We start from the raw sequence: 21,139 nt of genomic DNA, 5'->3' as shown, positions 1-21,139 counted from the left end.
AAATTTTAAATTTGAAAGTTTTAAAAGGATATTCTAGTTTGAAGCACTATTTTAAAAGCTATTTTTACAAATTTTTTACTTTGAACTGAAAAGATCTAATGCATTTTAGACTTTTTATAACTTTTTTAACTTTATAAAACTTTAATTTTTAATTAGTTCTTATTATTACTATAAAAAAAAGATATTATTTACAAATACAGTAAAATTTTAAAAATCCTTTTCATACTGTCCAAGGTATTACCATCCTTCGTGCTGATCTTGACAATCCAAGATTTATTTTAATCTACACAATGGTTATTATTAAAAGTAGAATGAATTATTTATTGCATTGTATGTTGAATAAAATGACGTTCAACTAAAAATAAAGAATGTATAATTTTGCAAAGTTTTTTAAACTTTCGTAAGCTGTGAAAGAAAACTTTTTAAGATATTTAAAAAATTCTAGTTCCAACCATAATCACAAGTATTAAGAACATTTTGCTTCAAGAAGTCAGTAATTTTTGAAAAAAAAGCTCGGGGCAAGATTGAAAAACATGGACTTAAAAAAAATGCATAAAAAAAAGCATTATTAGATATATCACGTTAAGTATTCAAAACATGAAAACAACGACAAATTGTTCGAATTTCATTAAATCGTTTTACACTTATTCTTAATAAATTATATGATTAAAAAACTGATTGAAAAAAATCGATTTTTTTTTACCCGTCATACTAGAATGCTCCTTTAAACTGTTTTTATAATACTAAATTTTAGAAAGAATACCATTAGAAGAAAGATGTATATGTTCTTAAATTTAATAAAATTTATCATGAATTTAATCATTTAACCAAATATGCATACGTATATTCGTCGAGTTATTTAAATTTCATTTTTTTGTACTCTTGAATAATAAGACTTTTAAATCAATATTAATGAGGTATTAATAAAATGTTTGTAATTGAATTTTTTTTAATGTGTTAATTAGCTAGAGAATAAAGAATTTCCCGTTTCTAAAAATTTTTGTATTTCTGCAATTAATCAAAATCTTTGAAAAATTTTATTGTACGAGTGACATAATATTATATACTTTTACTTACATATTGTAAAAAGATTTAAAGAATTTCTAAACAAGTAAATATCATTTATTGTTCGTAACAACATTCTTCTGCATACGTCAAATGTAAGTAAATTTTTTAAAATCCTACAAACATAAATCGCATAAAACGCTTTGTTAAGTTTTAAGAATACAATTTAACAATCAGCAAACACATTAATATTTATAATAGATGTTTGAACTGTCTTCCTTTTGCATAAATTCTGCTGAGTTATAATATTATCTAACACAAAATGCACGTGTATACAGAGAACACTTTGGTATTTAGTAGAATATATTTTTTTATAAAAATATTTAATGCTGAAGAGCTTAGGCTTAACTCATACAACAGCAACAGAAAAGTGACTACTTCAATGTAACAGTATATGGTATAGTACGATATAATTACGACAGTGTGTCCTCGCGTAGATAATTATAGCCTACTTTTTGCTATTTAAAAATGACCTCTAATGTCCGCCCTACCTTCATCCGGTTACAATAGTATATGTATATGCACATACAAACGACTGTATTGTACAAAAACTATTCGATTCACTGATTTTTAATTTTGTTTGAAATATAAATTTTATTTATAAAGCTCTCTTTATTTTTTAATTTATATTAATTATTTAATGGTAATATGTAATTTTCTTCATGTGTGTGATGCACTCCATTTAATACTAAAGATAAATAATCTTATAATGATGAATTATTACGCACATTATAGCAAAATTTATTCACTCAGTTTTAAAAATAATTTTGCTGAATTAAACTTTTTCAATAATAATTGCTTTGCTACAAGACAAAAATGTATTTATTATAAGTTGAAATCTTATACTAAAAATAACTTCGTATTTCTGTGAAAAATAAATAAATATTAACATTTTCGGTTTTTTTAGATGTGATTTTATAAGATATTTAGCATCAATAATATTAGTCATATTTAATTATTAGCAATAATATTAATCATTTTAATAATATATTACCTTTCCAACTGCACTTAAAACTGCATTTCAAGAATGAATAGTAATCGACACATAGTTAAAGTAATAAAAAAAATTGGAATGTATACAAACCATAAAAAATTACATGCAAAATTATTTTTTAATAAAACATGTTTTGCTACATCAGATAATAATTTGAACAATGAAGTCTGATTGCTTTCGAATATGCAATAGTAATGATTCTCTCTGCACAATAGCACAATTCTCTTTCTTTATAAAAGTATGAAACAATACGAGTTAAATATCTTTGATATTTAAATTTAGTCACATGTATACACATATGTGTTATGTACGTTTACATGTTTTAAATAGTGATATATTTATAAAGATTTCATATTTTTATTTTTTTATTTTTTTTATTATAATGTAGTGTTTACTTAAGTATTAACCTTTAGAAATACACAATTTTAACAAGAAATTTGCTTAAAACAAAAAATTTTATAAATATAAACGTTCATTAATTTAATTTTACATTAATTTGTTATAAAAAATGGAAGGTACAAGAATAGAAATTAGAAAGTTTTGCACAAAACATATTACAACACTTTATTGTATTCATGAGCAAAATAAAATAAGAATTTTAAATAATAGTAAATTAACTGCATTAAACAAAATGAATTGTCATAAGCTGACTGAATCTCTTACATATAGCTTTTAAACATAAATAAAGGCAATGATTATACACTTCGTAAGCAAAACTGCATATAAAAATACTAAAGTGTTTCTAATATTTTCTTTTCGTTGTGGGAGGCAATGTCTAAAAAGTAATATTTGGTAATCGCTTTACTATATCAAAATTGAAATAAATATTATTGAAGTATGTAAAATATACACATTTTACATTTCTTAATACTTTAAGAAAGAAAATAACTATTAGTTTGATATTTAGAAAGAAAAATGTGAAATACATGATCCTAAAAAATATGAAAAACACAAATAAGTTTCTTATCTATATGATACATTCTGCGCAACAAACGATTAAATAAGTTAAATAATTACGGAATTTTATATGTATATGTATTTCATATACTACCTATATTAAATGTATTATGTATTAAAATTGCATGCGACATTAATAGCAGTTGTCTAATAGCGCGCGACATGGTAACCTAATGCTTAAAATATCATTTGAGCTATCTGAAAGCTTTTTCTTCCAGGTTTTCCTTAAATTATGACTTTTGTTATTTCGTGATATTCATACTGCGACACAACTTGTCCCTCTCTTCATTTATGTCAACGGCGATTTTATTAATAAAAGGATGTCTGATCTTGCCATTAATCGCAATGAAGAACTCGTCCAGCTCTCCCAGAATGTTGTCTCTTTTTTCATATTCATACGCTTGCATCAGTAAGTCTAATCTATCTAAGTCTTTTACATACTGTGCTTCAGGAGATTCCTGTTTTTCATATTCCTAAATATTTAAAAAATTAAATAAAATATTAATAAAATTAAATAAATATTAATTATATATCAAAAAATTAGAATAACATAAGATATGCTTACACGAAATATTTGTAATATCTCGGGTCCCTTATCACCTAGCAGTTTACAAATGTTCTCCATGGCTTCGTCTTCTCTTCTATGTTTTTCATCTGGTGGCACGCCACAGTAAGGTGTTATGTCTCCCACAATACATTCGGCTAAGTCATGGATTAACGTCATTTGCATTATTCTGCAAATCAAAAAATTATATTTTGCTAATCTTTTATCTTGTGATACATATTGAATGAGCAAAAAGTGTCGGTAAAATATTTCGGAACAAGATCCAGAAAAAAATGTGTCATGCAAAAATTGTATAATGATCTCTGGAAAAAAATTTTCATATACAATTAGATATACTTAATCTTTTATTATTATATATAATTACATATATTTTATTTCATTCTTTTATTATTCTATAATAAAAGTATAAAAACAAAATTATTAAAAAATCCTTACAAAATATTTTATACTTTAGCATATTTTGACATGAAGTACATAATCTCATACATTATTGATTTTTTGATAATTCTATCTTAATACTTTTATATGCAAAATAATTAAACCTATCTGGGAAAAAACTATATTATGTAAAAAAAGAACTGTAGTATGTAAAAAAAAGAAAAAATATATAATTCTATCTTGTTTTCAAAATATTTTACCAATATTTTTTGCTCAGCTTATATATGTGTATCATTATACATATATTTCTATACCAATATCATAATTAATCAACTTTATAAAAATTACAAAATTTTAAGTTATAAAATAATATTATAATAATGTCTTACTTGGTTTTGTCTAAATTTTCTTTTCCATCTACTAAAAACGATAACATCGCCATTCGATACATATGTCCAGCAATAGTTTCAGGATCAGGAATATTCCGTTTTACCCATCCCATTCTTTTCATATGCTGAAAAACAGAAAAATAAAAAAACATGCTTAAATAAAACTGCCTTTATACAATTTTTTTCAAATTTTATGAAAATAAAGCCTAATACACAATAAAAAACACAGACAATAACAAAGAACAAGAAACAGTTCAATATATTAAATAAGGAAAAAAATTGTTTTTCATACATTAATTTCTTTTTTATTTTAAGAAAATTAAGAATAGAGAATAGAGAACGGGGAGTAAACAGCAGTTCAATAATTGAACAAGACTCTTCATGTGTTTTCCTCATTTAACATATTGAATTGTTCCTTATTCTCTGTTGCTACTATCTGTGTTTTTCATAGAGAATAGGCAATGGGGAACAGGAAATTAAAGTTGATTAATCAGTCAGAAAATATTCCATTATCTTATCAGAATTCTTTTGTATAAGATAAAAATAATAGAGAAATAGATAGAAAGTTTTATTCTAATATTTTTTTATACTAAAAAACTGTAGGGACCACGTCACTTTGTAAGTAGAAAATTGCTGCCAAATTTTTTTATATTATTTTCATATGCTAGAACAATCTAATTTTTTTCATATTTTTTTCATTATTTTCAAAATATGTGTAACATATTCTTAACACTTTGACGACCGTTGTCACGTACACGTGACTTCGCTAATCAACCGTTATCAATTGACATCACGTAAGACGTGATTTCGTATCCTTTGTTTATCTTTTAAATATAATCGCACGAATTTCAATTATTTTTTTCCTGTGAAAAGTCAACGATGGGCGATAACACTCACTTGTGTAAAACTCACAAACAGCCATTAAAAGTTGCATTTCCTTTAGGGCTCACAATTATTTTAAGCATCATTTGATTCTCATTATCAAATATTAAACAAGAACAAATGATGATAGTGCTGCTAACACCAAAACAAACACAGCCAAAATGTTAAACTCTGTGAAAATATTTTATTCAAAAGACATGAATTCTTGATACATTTTTATCATGATTTCTTGATACATTTTTATAGTTCATTAAAACAAAGACTGTAGATATCTTTATCTGAACCCCAACTTGCAGCATAGATAGTAAAGATAAGTAAAGAATATCTATCATACAATACAATAAACTACAAATAGCTGATTAGCCTTGATATTTTGTCCAAAGGTCAAATGTATATATGTATTCTTTCATACATGTTATATCTTTCATATACGTATATGTATCTGCACAGCCAAACACATAAGAAATTTACATACATCTTATATCAAATAGAAATGTTTTTCTACTTTTCTCTTATAGTTATTTCTATATACTATGACAACTCAAAACAGATCAAAAATAGTTTTTATAACAATCAATCCTTAACAATTAACCTTCCTCCCATATATATTTTTCAGCATTCATAGCCTCAACAAATAGGTCTGTCACGTCGGACATTATTTTCCTTACGTTAAATATTCAAAGAATTTAAAAAAATTCATGGAAAGTCTGTCAACATTGTAGTGACGGTTTCATAATTATTTTGATAAGGATTGCTTATTACATTTTTTTTATAAACTTGAAATATGAATGAAGGAAAAGGCTAAGAAATATTTTATGTCAAATTTTTTTCAGATCCACGTGTACAGGCGGACGGTTAAGATTAACAGGTAACAAAAATAAAATTTATATATTTCTCATCGCGATTTCAAATTTTCATCGAAAACTCCTTTGTGTAATCATAATCCCTCATGAGATAATGTTGATACATACCAAAAGAAAAAATAACACGTATACTTAAAAACCATTTTATTGACAAATATTAAGCAGCAACATAAGACATCTTCTTACGTAAGTATCTGTTTTTCCTTTTTTGGAGGACATGTAGTAACATAATTTTTTTCCATCCCTCTCTTCCTTACGATATTCTATCTCTATGGAAAATTCTAAAATTAGCTGTTCTAGAATTTTTGACGGTATTTTGCATAGTGTTCCTTTGTCTAGTGATTCAAAGTCACTTGTGAAACGTTAAATGTAAATCCTATGATTTGACAGCTGTAAGCTAAGCGTATTGTCTCGGAGCTCACCTTTAGCCGCCCGACCAGTTCCATAAACTCCTGAAGTCTCTTTGTATCTTGCATCACGATCGGTTGAAATTTCGGTCGTTTTGTCAGTCACTCCTGATTACACCTGGCTGCCAAAACAGTCACACTGCTCTCTCATCCAAAGCCAAGTAGCGAATATGTCCCAAACCCTGACTTGCCCAGACTGACCCAGACTGGCGAAAAAAATCAAGCGGGAAACGGGAATCGGGAAGAGAAAACGCACGTCATTACAAGTAACAGTGCAGCAATTATTTCTCTAACCGTTTGTAGCATAGCAAGAAGCCCAAAGAAGCCGAAAGCCAAATTCTCTACATTTATCTAGCAATCATTGGCTGCGTTCAGCAGACTCAGCAGTTTAGTGAGCGCTTGCTGTTATTGGTATATTCTTCTAAATCTAAAAGTTTGATTGGATCATCTAGAAGAATATCTCAACATGTTGAGTCTGCTGAACGCAGTCATTGGCTGCGTTCAACAGATTCAGCAGTTGAGTGAGCGTTTGTTGTTATTGGTGTATTCTTCTAAGGGCCAATTTCACAACCTTCAGTTAACTTAATCGGCTGATTCTTCTATCGGAATTGACCAATTGCATTTGTCGTTAAGTAAAATTGACCAAAAATAACCAATCACGATTGACTTTTAACCGGTTAGTTAAGTTAACCGTAGGTTGTGAAACTGGCCCTAAATCTGAAAGTCTAATTGCGTGATCTAGAAGAATGGTTGCGTTCAGCAGACTCAGCAGTTTAGTGAGCGCTCGCTGTTATTGGTGTATTCTTCTAAATCTGAAAGTTTGATTGGATGATCTAAAAGAATATCTCAACATGTTGAGTCTGCTAAACGCAGCCATTGACTGCGTTCAGCAGACTCAACATGTTGAGATATTCTTCTAGATCATCCAATCAGACTTTTAGATTTAGAAGAATATACCAATAACAGCAAGCGCTCACTAAACTGTTAAGTCTGCTGAACGCAGCCATTCCATTGTAGACGCCGCTTCACATTCGACTGTGATTGGTCAATTCTTATTACAACCAATTCTTATGCCATCGACTAATAGCTTATTGTAGAAAGCTCATACTCATAATAGCTTATTTAGAAGAAAGGCTTTAATGTTGTGATTACCTTTAAAAAAGGTGAGATTGTTTAATTTGTCATGGCATATTAAAATAACGTTTCAACGTGATTCAATTTATTGTTTACAATATTTTTCATGATTCGTAAAATAGTATGTAAGCAAAATCTTGAAATTCGGAAATGTAATATATCTTTCTAAACAATAAGCTTACGAAACTCTGACGATTAAAATATATTTTAATTATTACATATATTTAAAACATTAGCGTATATAATGATTTCGATATAATGTTATTTAAAAATATTCCGCATTAAAAAGTATTATAGAACTAGTATTGGAATTCGGTTGACATGTGAGGTTAAGATACGTCAAGAATGATGTCATCCTAACATATGTATATCGCTTCTATCTGTCATCTCTCTTAATTAGATAAAACACGTAATACGCGATATAATAAATATCGCAATAAATTTTTAATAGATACATAAAAGATTTTATCAGCAACTGTGAAATGATATTTGATTGATAAATGATTTTGCAATCTAATTCTATATTGCTCAAGGTAATTAATATTACTTTGAAAGATGGAAATATATATCATTAAAATAATTTTGTCTTTACTTACAGAAAAAAAGCCCAATTTTTTATAAATTCTAAAAGATTTTGTAGACGTAATGGCTACAGTGGAAGAAGAGGTTACAGATTTACTTTGGGTAAGTTTTCTTTTATTACACACAATATTGTAACATCGACAATTCTTGTGTTATATTTTCTGAACATTAATTAACTGTATTCATAGATTATGTTTGTCTCTATCATTCTAAAGATACAATCTAAAACAATCCTTTGTAGACAATCTGAGTTTTTTTTTGACAATTTCAAGCTTAATTTTACTCTCAAATTTTACTACTTGAATTTTTTAATTTTTATTAAATAAAGGTTTTAACATTTTAATTTGAACAACTATTTGATAATGTAACAGAGATGTTAAAAACATTTTTGTTTCTGTTAAATAGAGCTAAGACTAGATATTTTGGCACTTGGGGCAAAAGAAAAAATACACTCTTAAGTAATAAATAAATATTTCATTTACTGCATGTAACAAAAATGTAACAAAAAATATTAATTAAGGTTATTTAATATTAAATTGTGTTTCTGTTGAATTAATATTAATATATTTTAATATTAATTCCATAGAAACACAATTTTGAACTTTTCTAGATTTTTTTTAAAACCACAAACAGCAAAAAGACTTAGGCTAGACAAAAAATAGTTAGATTTCCTACAAGTAAAATATAATTGGAAAGTTAAATTTAAATACGTAAAATGTATACTATGATTTTAGTAACTATGTTTGTAATGTAGGTACATGTGGATGTAATTGGTATGTTCATAACATATATATATATATATATATATATATATATATATATATATATATATATATATGTATGTATGTATGTATGTATGTACGTATGCTTTGAGCATCAAAATATCTAATTTCATTTCTGTTTAACAAAGACATAAAAAAGTTTGAGTTAGTTGTTAATGGTATATTTATCTTTTAGGAAGAAATGAAGATTTTTTCCACAGAACAGCAACAATGCTTGTATGAACTTCTTCCCGATTATACAATATATAAAAGTGATGAACGTAAATATCTAAAACAAAATATTGGATATGCGATTTATGGGCCACCGACAAAGACTAAAGACGATAGTACAAAAGAAGAGAATAATTGTTATTTCAAAACAGAAAATCCAAACGATGCAAATGATGCAACTGATGTAGTGGATTATGATAAAAAAGCTGATAAAGTCATACATAAGATTTATGACCAGATATGTAAATCTATAATAGAAACAGATAATTCTCAACTAATTTATTTTAGTACAATTTATATTATGATATTCCGTCCTAAAAGAAATGTGAAGCCTAAGAAAAAAGAAGTAAAAAAGGAAGTAAAGAAAGATACAAAAGCAGAGATAAAAGAAGAAGCAAAGAAAGATGAAAATGAATTGTTTGTCATAACGCCTGTACCTATTTTTAAAATTAAAAAAAGTGTTCAAGAAAAGTCCAAAGCTACAAAAAGAGCCAAACAAGAAAATACACCAACTGCTGTTGAAATACAGTATGAAACATGGTACATTGATCTCAGTGGCAGAATATACAAAACTTGGGCAGACTATAAAAAAAATAATAACTTACCGAAATGCACTATGGTTCTTCCAAAAGATGGTTTTTATCAACCAGATCCAAGTTATCCAATTACAGAGGATTATTCGACAGTTTGGCTGGAGATTATGGATTCCCCTGCATGTAGGTGGACAACAAAGCTTTATAATGGAATGGATATCGCTTCTAGTGTCGTTGGAATTGGCACAGTTGGTTTGAGTGTCGCTTCACTGTTCACACCTCTTGCGCCAGTTGTTATTGTGTCAGGTAAATTACTTCTCAAACACACACACACACACACACACACACATCGCTCATTTACTACAATAATAACAGAACTCAAAAATTGTAATTAGTTATTCGCTACTATAATAGCAGAACTCAAAAATTATAATTTTTTAATTGTAAAGAAAAGAGAATTCTGATGGTCATTGAATACACACACTGAATAGTGAACTAATAACACTTTTTTATTCCTCTGCAATCAATAAATCGAATTATTACATCAATATCACATTTATATTATAAAATGTTAACAATTTAAAACATTCAAAAAATTTTATTTTTTAAATTATGTTGTAATAAATAAATGATATATTTGATATAAAATTAATTTATTATGTTAAATATTGATTGTACAAGGTATAATTTTCTATTTTACGCTCACACGCGCGCGCGCGCGTGCACACACACACCCACACTCGATTTAAAATCACGACATTATTTCATATTAACTTTATTTTATCATTACACTTTATTTTATATTAGGTCTTGCTGCTGCTGGTATAAGTAGTGCTTGGTCACTTGGCCGAAATTCTCAACAATTAGCAGACCGCAGTAGTCATGAAGAGTCTATTCATCTTTTGAATAAAGAAGCATTCCCACATTATCTTGGCATAGCCGGTACCGCATTTGGTTTAGGAGCAGTTGGAGGATCAGCGATTATTTCCGAAGTTGCTGCACGCGGTATGACAGTAAATACTTTTGCAAGGGGTGTATTCAATACTATACAAGGGGGCAACCTGTTCTTCAACGGCGTTGGTGTGCTATATCAGGGTTATAATATGATAGATAAATATATAACGGAGGAAACAGTTAGTGTCGGAGATGCATTAAATTTAGCGACGCATCTTATGTTTTTCTGCAGCTCTGTAGTGAAGGTTCAATTCGCTAGCGATATTATTGAAAGTACTCAAGGTAGAGTTATCAATGATTACAGGGAAAATTTAGGCTCCAAACGTCTGCGCAAAAAGTTCAATCGCGTTAAAAATAAAGCTGCCGAAAATAATGTATGTAAAATATCCGAAAATGCGGAGGTGATACGCTATATAAGAAATCGTCAAGAGCTATTGTCTAATCAGTCTGTAATTAACAGTGGTAACCGGATATTAGACAATACTTCACGTAATATCGCATGGTCGTGTGAGGGTGGCAGACTAATAGTCAATGGTATCTTATTATTAGATCCTATCGAGTATGTTACTCGCCTTATAAGACTGGGCATATTTATCGACGACCAAAACAATTCCATTGGAAGTCCGCGAAACTGCGCTAATGACGCTGTCGCTGATCAGTTGTTAAAAGTATTATGTGACTTATTATCGAAGTTCTATGCAAGCGACGATTGTCCTAAAAGTATGAAACTACCGATAGTGCCCGATTTTGAACCGCTAATAAGGGAAATGAGTTCCATGCATATTAATCAAGATTGCTTAAAGATGCTGTTTAAAATCACTGAAAAATTAATGAAACGTTCTAGAAATATGGACGACTTTTTATTTCAAACATTTACTTTTGTTTGGCAATATTGTAAAGCAAATTTGAAGCAGTGGGGAATGAGCTATTGCACACAAAGCGTTTCTGGTAGTCACATTTTGCAAAAGATTATCCGTGCAGTTTGTGAAGCAATTGATATGATACTTAGTAATTTGTTCCATGCCTTTGCGATGTACATAGATTCCAATATGGACAGATAAATCGAGAATATAAATTCCAATATTAAAGCAAATTAGAAAAATATTGCGCACATTAGCTTATAGCAGTATGTCAATTTTGATAGAAATATATGCTATAATTATTGGTAGAAAACGAATAAAGTTTAAGCTTTAGAGTAGAATAATAAAATCGAAAGCACACAGCTTTGTACGACTGATTGTGAGATATATCATTACCAAATAATAAAAATTAAACACATCAATGAAAATAAATATAGTAAAAATTATATTGGTTTAAATCAAATTTCTATCGAGAAATTTATATGGGGTGCCGGCACGTAAATTATATTTAAATTATTATTTGTTTATGGAAAATGAATTTGATAGACCTCAATTTGGAATTATCTAATGTATAGTCAAATATAAAAATATTAATACTTTTTGAGACAAATATTTATATTTTCTAAACAAAAACTATTAATAATGTATAAATATTTATTAATTTTTCTAATTTGCTAAAGATTAGCTATGTCTCATCAAATGATGAATCTACTAACATTGTTTTTTGTGAAGAATTCGATATTGTCTTTTATCACAAACCCACTAACATCTATGTATTTTATTTTCGATGCATTTAAAATCTTACATTAATTGGATCTAACAATCTTGAAAAGTATTATGTATATATATTTTGGAAACATCTTTTAGAATAATATTTTAAATAAATAAATATATATTTTAAAAATATTGTAATATATCTGAATTATGGAGAAAGCAGTTTTTAAAATTTCAAACAAACCATTAAAAATATACTATATATGAATATGTGCCTTATATTTTAATATTTTAATACATTTATATATATATATATATATATATATATATATATAATTTGTTTTCAGATTATATGATTATTATAAAAAATTGTTAAACAATAAATGTTCTCTATTTCCTTATTTGTGTTTTTCATTAAGAATTATCCTGCTAAAGAATGAAGAGCTGAATATCTAAAAAGTATATTAAGTATAATGAACAAAAAAATTTAATCCATTAATGCTCATGACCAGACCAGCAAAAATAGCTAAAAATTAACAGTTGAAAGTAGGACCAAAGCATGAAAAAAACATTAAAAAGCACGTTACAAAATCAAGGTGTATCTAATTGTTATAATTAAAAATTGACTGCAGAGGAAAATCGATTATGCCAATCTACGGAAAAAATGCTTAAAGAACTATAATATAATTCTTAAATCATCTTATGTAAAAAAATAATAAATAATTAAAATCGATATTTTTGCCCATGGCCAGACTAACAAAGATAGCCAAAAATGACAATTGGAAATAGGATCAGGGTATGAAAAAACATTTGATGCAAAAAAACGTTGCAAAAAGTAAGTTTATTTTTTGCATAAAATATGAATGATGTTATAAAACTGGCCAATCACAATCATTTTATTCCTCAGAGGAATACTAAACAATACTACACAACGTTATAATACTAGCCAATCTTATGATTGATTAGTTTTGTAATATCGATGTTAGAACATAAATGCCATGTAAACTGTAAACGTAGTCGAGGAGCGATATCCAATGAGAGTTCTGCTTTCTCCAACATAGCGATGTAATATCCGAAAAGAGTTCTCATTGGACATCGCTCATCATTCGTCGCAGTCGTCACGCATCGCGTTCCGTGTGTATGCGCCAGAATCATATCCCATCTTCATTCACATAAGAAATCTGACCGCACCACCACCACGGACAGGAATTCCCAGGAATAGATCCGTGGATCACCGCCAGTGTTGCTAGATGGGTCGCTTTTTTCGCGCATGCGCAACAGTAGAGGCTTCTAATACAGTGCCGTATAGTAATACATATGTATAGGTGGGAAATCTTGGCGAACTGTTGCTGCAAAGGTTAAATGTAAGCTATATTTCAAAACATTCCTTTCGAGAAAAATTTTACTCAAAATAGTATAGTATACGTTACGTGTATTATATATTTTAAGTAAAATTTTTTTCTAAAGGAACGTTTTAGAATCTAATCTTAAAAGTGTAAATTATTTTGTACATCAATTATTTAATTTTTTTATAATTATTTTTGGGCACGTGCATGTAAATCTTATTAATGTCTAAATAACTAATATTTTTTCTTTTTAAGAAGCTTTTTTTTTATTATTATTGAAAGACAGGCTCTAGTAGTACCCTTTTCCGTATGGTTATAATACTTTACTGAGGCTGAGTTTTATGCGCATGTGCAAAAAAAGCGACCCATCTAGCAACACTGGATCACCCACCAAGATGATCACCGGGATTACCACCTCAGAACGGGAGAAGAGCTTTTTGAAACTTAAGAGTTCGGGTATTTCCCGTAATGTGCCATATCGGTCCTTAAAACCCAGAACGAGAACGGGAATTACACAGATCAAACTAAGCTGAACTGTAAGTAACGTGTTATTTAATGTGTTTGGTGCAGTATACACGTGCCAGATTATAATAATTATCAACTACAACTATACTTATTGACATCAACGAAAGAGTTGTATTTAGACTACTATTCTTTCGTAAGTATTATTTAGTAAGTAATTTCACTGAACTATAAATCTAAAAAAAGGTGCTATGTTTTATAATTTAATAAGCCTTCCAATTTTAATTGTTTGTCAATCGTTTCACTACTTAATTTTTTGCCCTTAGTGAATTAATATACAGAGGACCGCGTTAACTCCGCATTACAATAAAATATCTCATTTTAGATTTATATGTTAAGAAGAGGTCAGATTATAAACAATTATAATTTGTCATGGCATATTAAAAGTTAACTCCGAAAAATTTCAATGTTTAAAATAATGCTACGTGATTCGATTAATTATTTACTGTTCACGATATTTTTTATGATTTTATCACTAGTACAGGTAAAATCCTGAAATCTGGATATGTAATATTCGAATCGTTCTAGATGACAAGCATACGAAATTGTGACATTTAAAGCAGCAAACTAATTTATTATATATTGGAAACATTGGAGCATATAATAATTTCAATATAATTCTATTTAAATATTCCACATAAAAAATATTATAGAACATATAGTATTGAAATTTGGACTTCATACATCTATCTTATGTCTATAGATTTTTCTGTCTATGTCATGTATCTTATCATGTCGATTTCTTTTAATTAGATAAAACGTGTACTATGTGATATACTAAATATTACAATACCTAGATAGCAATGCATTCAGGACAAGAGAAATATTTACTACTACAAATTTTCGTTTGGTTGCAATCACGTTGCTGTAATGAAGATGCGAATCCCTTTGTATAGGGCAACCTAAAGGCAACAGGAAGGAAACTGTTTCCCAAGCAACTGAAGAGCAATAGCGTACAAAACTTATTAATATAAAATTTTCAAAGTAAAGAGATATTTGATTGTAAATGAAACAACACAACTTGAAAGCCTTCTACGGTCGCAGCTAGATCTTCGTGCTTGTTTTTATTTGTGTGATTTTATAACCTTCCTTGAACTCAATGACCTGCGCGCCGAATTGTTTTTTCAGTCATAACCATAACAGCTCTACATTGAACAAGATTAGATAATATTACGTATTATTAAATTTGAAATTAATATTAACCCTTTCTCCCCTGAAAAAACTGTAAAGAATTTGTTACGAAAAAGTGGTCGAGTTGGCTAAGACACCCGGAGATTTGGGAGGTCTCAGGTTTGCACTTTGGTTGAGGTGATATTTTTCGCAATAAATTCTTCACAGTTTTTTCAGGGAAGAAAAGGTTAATATTAATTTCAAGTTTAATAATATTATCTAATCTTGTTCAATGTAGAGCTGTGTTATGAGTGTTATCACTGAAAAAACAATTCGGCGTGCAGCTCATTGAATTCGAGGAAGGTATATAAAATCACACAAATAAAAACAAGCATAAAATTTTCAGTAACTTGTTATAAAGTCGCATACACGGCATGCGTTTCTGGTAATATCTTAAGCAGAATCGGAAGCCACTTTCCTCAAAAGAGATGACAATTTAGCAATGCATTTTTATCAAATTAATAGCAACATGCGGGAAACTTGCTATCTAGGTAGCAACAGATATGATAAAAAATTTTATCAGCAACTGTGGAATATTTGATCATTAAATGATTTTACAATCTAATTCTATACTGCTCAAGTAAATAAATATTACTTTGAAGAGTAGAAATATATATCATTAATATAAATTTTCTTTATTTACAGAAAAAAAGAAGTCCAATTCTTTAATAAATTCTAAAAAATTTTGTAGACGTAATGGCTACAGCGGAAGAAGAAGTTACAGATTTACTTTGGGTAAATTTTCTTTTAATACTGAAATATCGATAAATACTTGTGTTGTAGTACTGATTTTCTAAACATTAACTGATATATGTATAGCTTATTGTTTGTCTATTATTCCAGAGATACAATCTAACTATCCTCTCTAGACAATCTGGGTTTTTTTTGGCAATTTCAATTTTAATTCACTTTCAAATGCATTTACAAATTTCATTTTTTCAAATTTTTCAATTTTTATTAAATAAAGGTTTTAACATTTGAGTTAAACAACTATTTGTTAATGTAACAGAGATGTTAAAAACATTTTTATGTTTCTGTTAAATAAAATTAAGACTAGATATTTTGCCACCCAAGAGAAAATAAAAACATGTGATTTTTAATCAAATAAATATTTCTTTTGCTGCATATAAAACGTTATAAAAGATATAATATATCAATTAGTGGTATTTAATTAATATTAAATAGAAACACAACTTTAAACTTTTCTAGATTTTTTGAATGCTTTTATAGTACAGTAAAAAAACTTTGAGTATATAAAAAGAGACATAGATTTCCTACAAATTAGCAAAATGTAATTGCTAATAGAGAATTAAATAATGGAAGAATTAACTTTTTGACATTTTTTTCCTTAAATAATAATGTAAAAAACTGTGAAGTGACAATATGAATTGAAAGTGATCTAAGCTGTAAATAATCTAACAAGAAAAATCATGGATGTGTCCACCTCAGATTTAAACGAGCTTTAATATGTTGTAGTACAGATAAGGGACACATATTTTTTTATACTTGCCCAATCTCAATTTTAAAGGGTGAAACACCCTTTGAAGAAAATCGGTAATTTTTTTCGAAGCGTATATCGTTGAAACTATAAGAGACAGAGAAAAATGTTCTAAATGAAAGTTGCATGCTCGAAGAGTACTTTATAACAGCGAAAAAAAAATTTTTTTTTTTTAATTTTTTTTACACTGAGATTGGGCACGTATAAAAAAATACGTGTCCCTTATTTTTATCTGTACTGCAACATATTAAAAGTTCGTTTAAATCTAAGGCGGACACTTCCATAACTTTCCTTGTAAGTGCAATATAAATTTCTTCTGAAATTTTGAATTTTATATGCAATACTAGTACTTTCTAACAAATCAGATTCCATCTTATAAATTCTAAAAGTAATTCTCATAATACCTTTTTAATCAAACTTAGAGCATCAAAACTATTAGCATCAAAAATATTTGTAACTTCCATTAAGTTTTATATCAAAGAAGTTTTAAACTTAAGTTAATACAAAGTTATTTAAGTTTAAATATTATTAAGTTAAAAAAAATTATAAATTTGGCAATTTTTTGTCAGTTATTCTATTTGCTCACTCTGATCCAAATTTGTAGATGCTTCTCAGATCTCAAATCTGTCTTTTATCTCTTATATTACGTTAGACATACGCAAGACAAAGACAGATTTGAGATCTGAGATATGAGAAACGTTTATGAATTCGGATCTATATGCATCCAGAGATGGTAGTTCGCATTATCAAAATTTTTTTGCGTTCTAAAAAAAAGAAAATGCAACAACTTGTTACAACCTTTTATTGGCCGACTGTACACACATGATTATGTATTACTATTAAATTGATATATTAAATATCACTAATTAATATTATAATTCTTATTTCATTTTACATGCAATGAAAGTATTTTCTAGTTACCAAGGAGCGTACATTTATTTTAATATTGTAAAAAACCATTTCTTAACATTAAATAAAATAAAAAATGTTTTTAATGTAAAAAAATTGAGAATTTTTCTCAAGAATTTTTTTTGGAAATTTTTAAGCGGTCATCCATTCAAGTCGTAATCATAAAAAAATATAATGTTATATATGTTTATATAAATAAAATATATGTTTTAATTATGTTTCATCTTTTCAATCACATATATTGACTCGATATATACGTGTTAATACGAAGTGTTCACATCACTAGGCATCAGTTCAAAGCAGTTTTACAGGTCAAGCAACGTTGTGACTTGGATGGGTGGCCCCTTAAAAATTAAAAAAAAAAAAAAAATTCTTGAGAAAGATTCTCGATTTTTTTACTTTAAATAACATATTTATTTTATTTAACATTAAAAAAACCGTTTTTGACAATTAGAAATTCTAAAAAATTTTTAGAATTTCTTATTAATTAGAAATTCTAAAGAAATTTTTAAATTTCTCTATCTGTAAAAAAAACGTTTCTATAATGGTTTCTTAAACGTTTATCGGAAAAGAAACGTTTCAGTTAACATTTAACTGAATGGATATTTTAACGCATGAGAAACGTTTCTAAAAATCGGTAATAAAACGTTTCGGAAAAAACGTTTATAAAACGTTTTTAAAACGTATATGTGCTACTTGGGCATATTTTGTCTTTTGCCTTGGGAGCCAAAATATCTAATTTTGGTTTTGTTTAATGGAAAATGTTTGAGATTGTTGTGAATGATTGTTATTAATAATGGTACACTTATTTTTTAGGAAGAAATGAAGATTTTTGCCACCGAACAACAACAATACTTGTACGAAATTCTATCCGATTATACGATATATGAAAGTAATGAACATAAATATCTAAAACAGAATATAGGATATGCAATTTATGGGCCACCGAAGACCAAAGATACTAGTGCAGAAAAGAATGACTGTTGTAGCAAAGAGACAGAAAATCTAAATGATGCGAATGATGCAACTGATATAGCGGATTATGATGACAAAGAGAAAGAAATTATAGATAAGATTTATGATCAGATATGCAAATCTACGATAGAAACAGATGATTCTCAATCAATTTACTTTAGTACAATTTATAATATGATAATCCGTCCTAAAACAGATATGAAGCCTAAGGAAGAAGAAGTGAAAAAGGAAGAAAAGAAAGAATCTAAAGCAGAGATAAAAGAAGAAGCAAAGAATGGTGAAAAACAACAGTTTATCGTAACGCCTGTTCCCATTTTTAAAATTGGAAAAAGTGTTCAAAAAAAGAACGTCAAAGCTACAAACAGCGCTAAACAAGAGAATGCACTAACTGCTGTGGAAATACTGTGCGAAACATTGAAATACGTTGATCTCAGTGGCAGAGCATACAAAACTTGGGCAGACTATAAAGAAAATAATAACTTACCGCAATGCACTATGGTTCTTCCAAAAGATGGTTTTTATCAACCAGATCCAAGTTATCCAATTACAGAGGATTATTCGACAGTTTGGCTGGAGATTATGGATTCCCCTGCATGTACGTGGACAGCAAAGCTTTGTAATGGAATGGATATCACTTCTAGTGTCGTTGGAATTTGCTCACTTGGTTTGAGTGTCGCATCAATGTTCACACCTCTTGCGCCAGTTGTTATTGCATCAGGTAAATTACCTCTTGGTATCGTTCATTTGCTACAATAATAAAACTTAAATTTATATGTAATTTTTGAATTGTTTGTAAAAAAAAAGAATTATAATGATCATTGAATACATACACTGAATGATGAACTAGTGATACTTTCTCTCCTCTGCAATCAGTATATCAAAATATTTTAATAATATCACATTTATATTACACATTTAAATAAATTAAAATGTTTAAATAGAAAAAAAAATTTTTTTTTTTTAGTTATGTTGTAACAAATGAGCGATATAATTGATATAAAATTAACTTATTATGTTAATTTACTATTTTATGACACACAGACACGCGCATATACGCATTTATATATATATATATATATATATATATAGCTATACGCATTTATATATATATATATATATATATATATAATGTATACACACTCTTGACAAAAAACCATGACACTGTTTCATGTTACACTTTATATTATCATTGCATATTAGCTGTTGCTGGTGCTGGTGTAAGTGGTGCTTGGACAATTGGCCGAAGTTCTCAACAATTAATAGACCGCAGTAATCACGAAGAATCTATTTATCTTTTTGACAATGAAGCATTTCCACATTATCTTGGCATAGCCGGCACCGCATTTGGTTTAGGAGCAATTGGAGGAACAGCGATTATTTCTGAAGTTGCTGCACGCGGTATGACAGTAAATACCTTTGCAAGGGGTGTATTCAATACTATACAAGGTGGCAACCTGTTCTTGAACGGCGTTGGTGTGGCATATCAGGGTTATAATATGATAAACAAATATATAACGGAGGAAACAATTAGTGTCGTAGATGCATTAAATTTAGCAACGCATCTCATGTTTTTCTGTAGCTCTGTAGTAAAGATTGAATTCGCCAACGATATTATTAAAAATACTCAAGGTAGAGTTATCAATGATTACAGGGAAAGTTTGAGCTCTAAACGTCTGCGCAAAAAGTTTAATCGCGTTAAAAATAAAGCTGCCGTAAATAATACAAGTAAAATATTCGAGAATGCGGAGGTGATACGCTACATAAAACATCGTCAAGAGTTATTGCCTAATCAGCCTGTAATTAACAGTGGTAACCAGATGTTAGACAATACTTCACGTAATATCGTATGGTCGTTTGAAGGTGGCAAACTAATAGTCAATGATATCAAATTATTAGATCCTATCGAGTATGTTACTAGCCTTATAAGTCTGGGTATATTTATCGACAATCAAAACAATTCCACTGAAAGTCCGCGAAACTATGCTAATGACGCTAACGCTGATCAGTTATTAGAAGTATTATATGACTTATTATCGAAGTTCTATGCAAGCGACGATTGTCCTGAAAGCATGAACCTACCGATAGTGCCAGATTTCGAACGGCTAATAAGGGAAATGAGTTCCATGCGTATTGATGAAAATTGTTTAAAGATGCTGTTTGAAATCACTGAAAAATTAATGAAACGTTCTAAAAATATGAAGGACTTTTTAATTCAAACATTTACTTTTGTTTGGCAATATTGTAAAGCGAACTTGAAGCAGTGGGGCATGAGCTTATCCTATTGCACACAAAGCGTTTCTGGTAGTAACATTTTGCAAAAGATTATCAGGGCAGTTTTTGAAGCAATTGATATGATACTTAATAATTTGTTCCATGCGTTTGTGATGTACATGGATTCCAATATGGACAGATAAATCGAGAATATAAATTCTAATATTAAAAACAAATTA

At 28.5% G+C, this 21,139-nt stretch overlaps 3 protein-coding genes across 7 annotated transcripts; 2 read left to right on the top strand and 1 right to left on the bottom strand.

Annotated features, from left to right (window-relative positions):
• Window positions 1-2,413: 2,413 nt before the first annotated feature.
• LOC105198410 (5'-deoxynucleotidase HDDC2) lies at window positions 2,414-6,837 on the bottom strand. Its single transcript, XM_011165110.3, has 4 exons — window positions 6,516-6,837; window positions 4,349-4,473; window positions 3,582-3,750; window positions 2,414-3,489 (listed from the first exon to the last, which is right to left on the bottom strand). The coding sequence occupies exons 1-4, from the start codon at window positions 6,567-6,569 to the stop codon at window positions 3,259-3,261; spliced, it is 579 nt and encodes a 192-aa protein (XP_011163412.1). The 5' UTR covers window positions 6,570-6,837; the 3' UTR covers window positions 2,414-3,258.
• A 715-nt stretch (window positions 6,838-7,552) lies between these two features.
• On the top strand, window positions 7,553-11,998 carry LOC105198409. 2 transcript variants are annotated; one of them, XM_039452382.1, is made up of 4 exons: window positions 7,553-7,663; window positions 8,233-8,318; window positions 9,174-10,047; window positions 10,549-11,998. In XM_039452382.1, the coding sequence occupies exons 2-4, from the start codon at window positions 8,280-8,282 to the stop codon at window positions 11,754-11,756; spliced, it is 2,121 nt and encodes a 706-aa protein (XP_039308316.1). In that variant the 5' UTR covers window positions 7,553-7,663; window positions 8,233-8,279; the 3' UTR covers window positions 11,757-11,998. The 2 variants fall into 2 exon arrangements, with proteins under 2 accessions (XP_039308316.1, XP_039308317.1); XM_039452383.1 differs by lacking the exon at window positions 7,553-7,663 and adding an exon at window positions 7,870-8,167.
• Window positions 11,999-13,994: 1,996 nt separating this feature from the next.
• LOC105206615 lies at window positions 13,995-21,139 on the top strand. Of its 4 annotated transcripts, none has more exons than XM_039452374.1 (4): window positions 13,995-14,151; window positions 15,953-16,042; window positions 18,531-19,407; window positions 19,890-21,139. In XM_039452374.1, exons 2-4 carry the CDS (start codon window positions 16,004-16,006, stop codon window positions 21,101-21,103), a joined length of 2,130 nt encoding a protein of 709 aa, XP_039308308.1. In that variant the 5' UTR covers window positions 13,995-14,151; window positions 15,953-16,003; the 3' UTR covers window positions 21,104-21,139. The 4 variants fall into 4 exon arrangements, with proteins under 4 accessions (XP_039308308.1, XP_039308309.1, XP_039308310.1 ...); XM_039452375.1 differs by having other exon boundaries at window positions 13,996-14,273; XM_039452376.1 differs by lacking the exon at window positions 13,995-14,151 and adding an exon at window positions 14,307-15,090.

The sequence above is a fragment of the Solenopsis invicta genome, chromosome 8 (genome assembly GCF_016802725.1).
Source record: "Solenopsis invicta isolate M01_SB chromosome 8, UNIL_Sinv_3.0, whole genome shotgun sequence".
NCBI classification, from domain to species: Eukaryota; Metazoa; Arthropoda; class Insecta; order Hymenoptera; family Formicidae; genus Solenopsis; species Solenopsis invicta.
The sequence above is the reverse complement of the archived record's forward strand: the minus strand, read 5'-3'. Positions and strand labels throughout refer to the sequence as shown.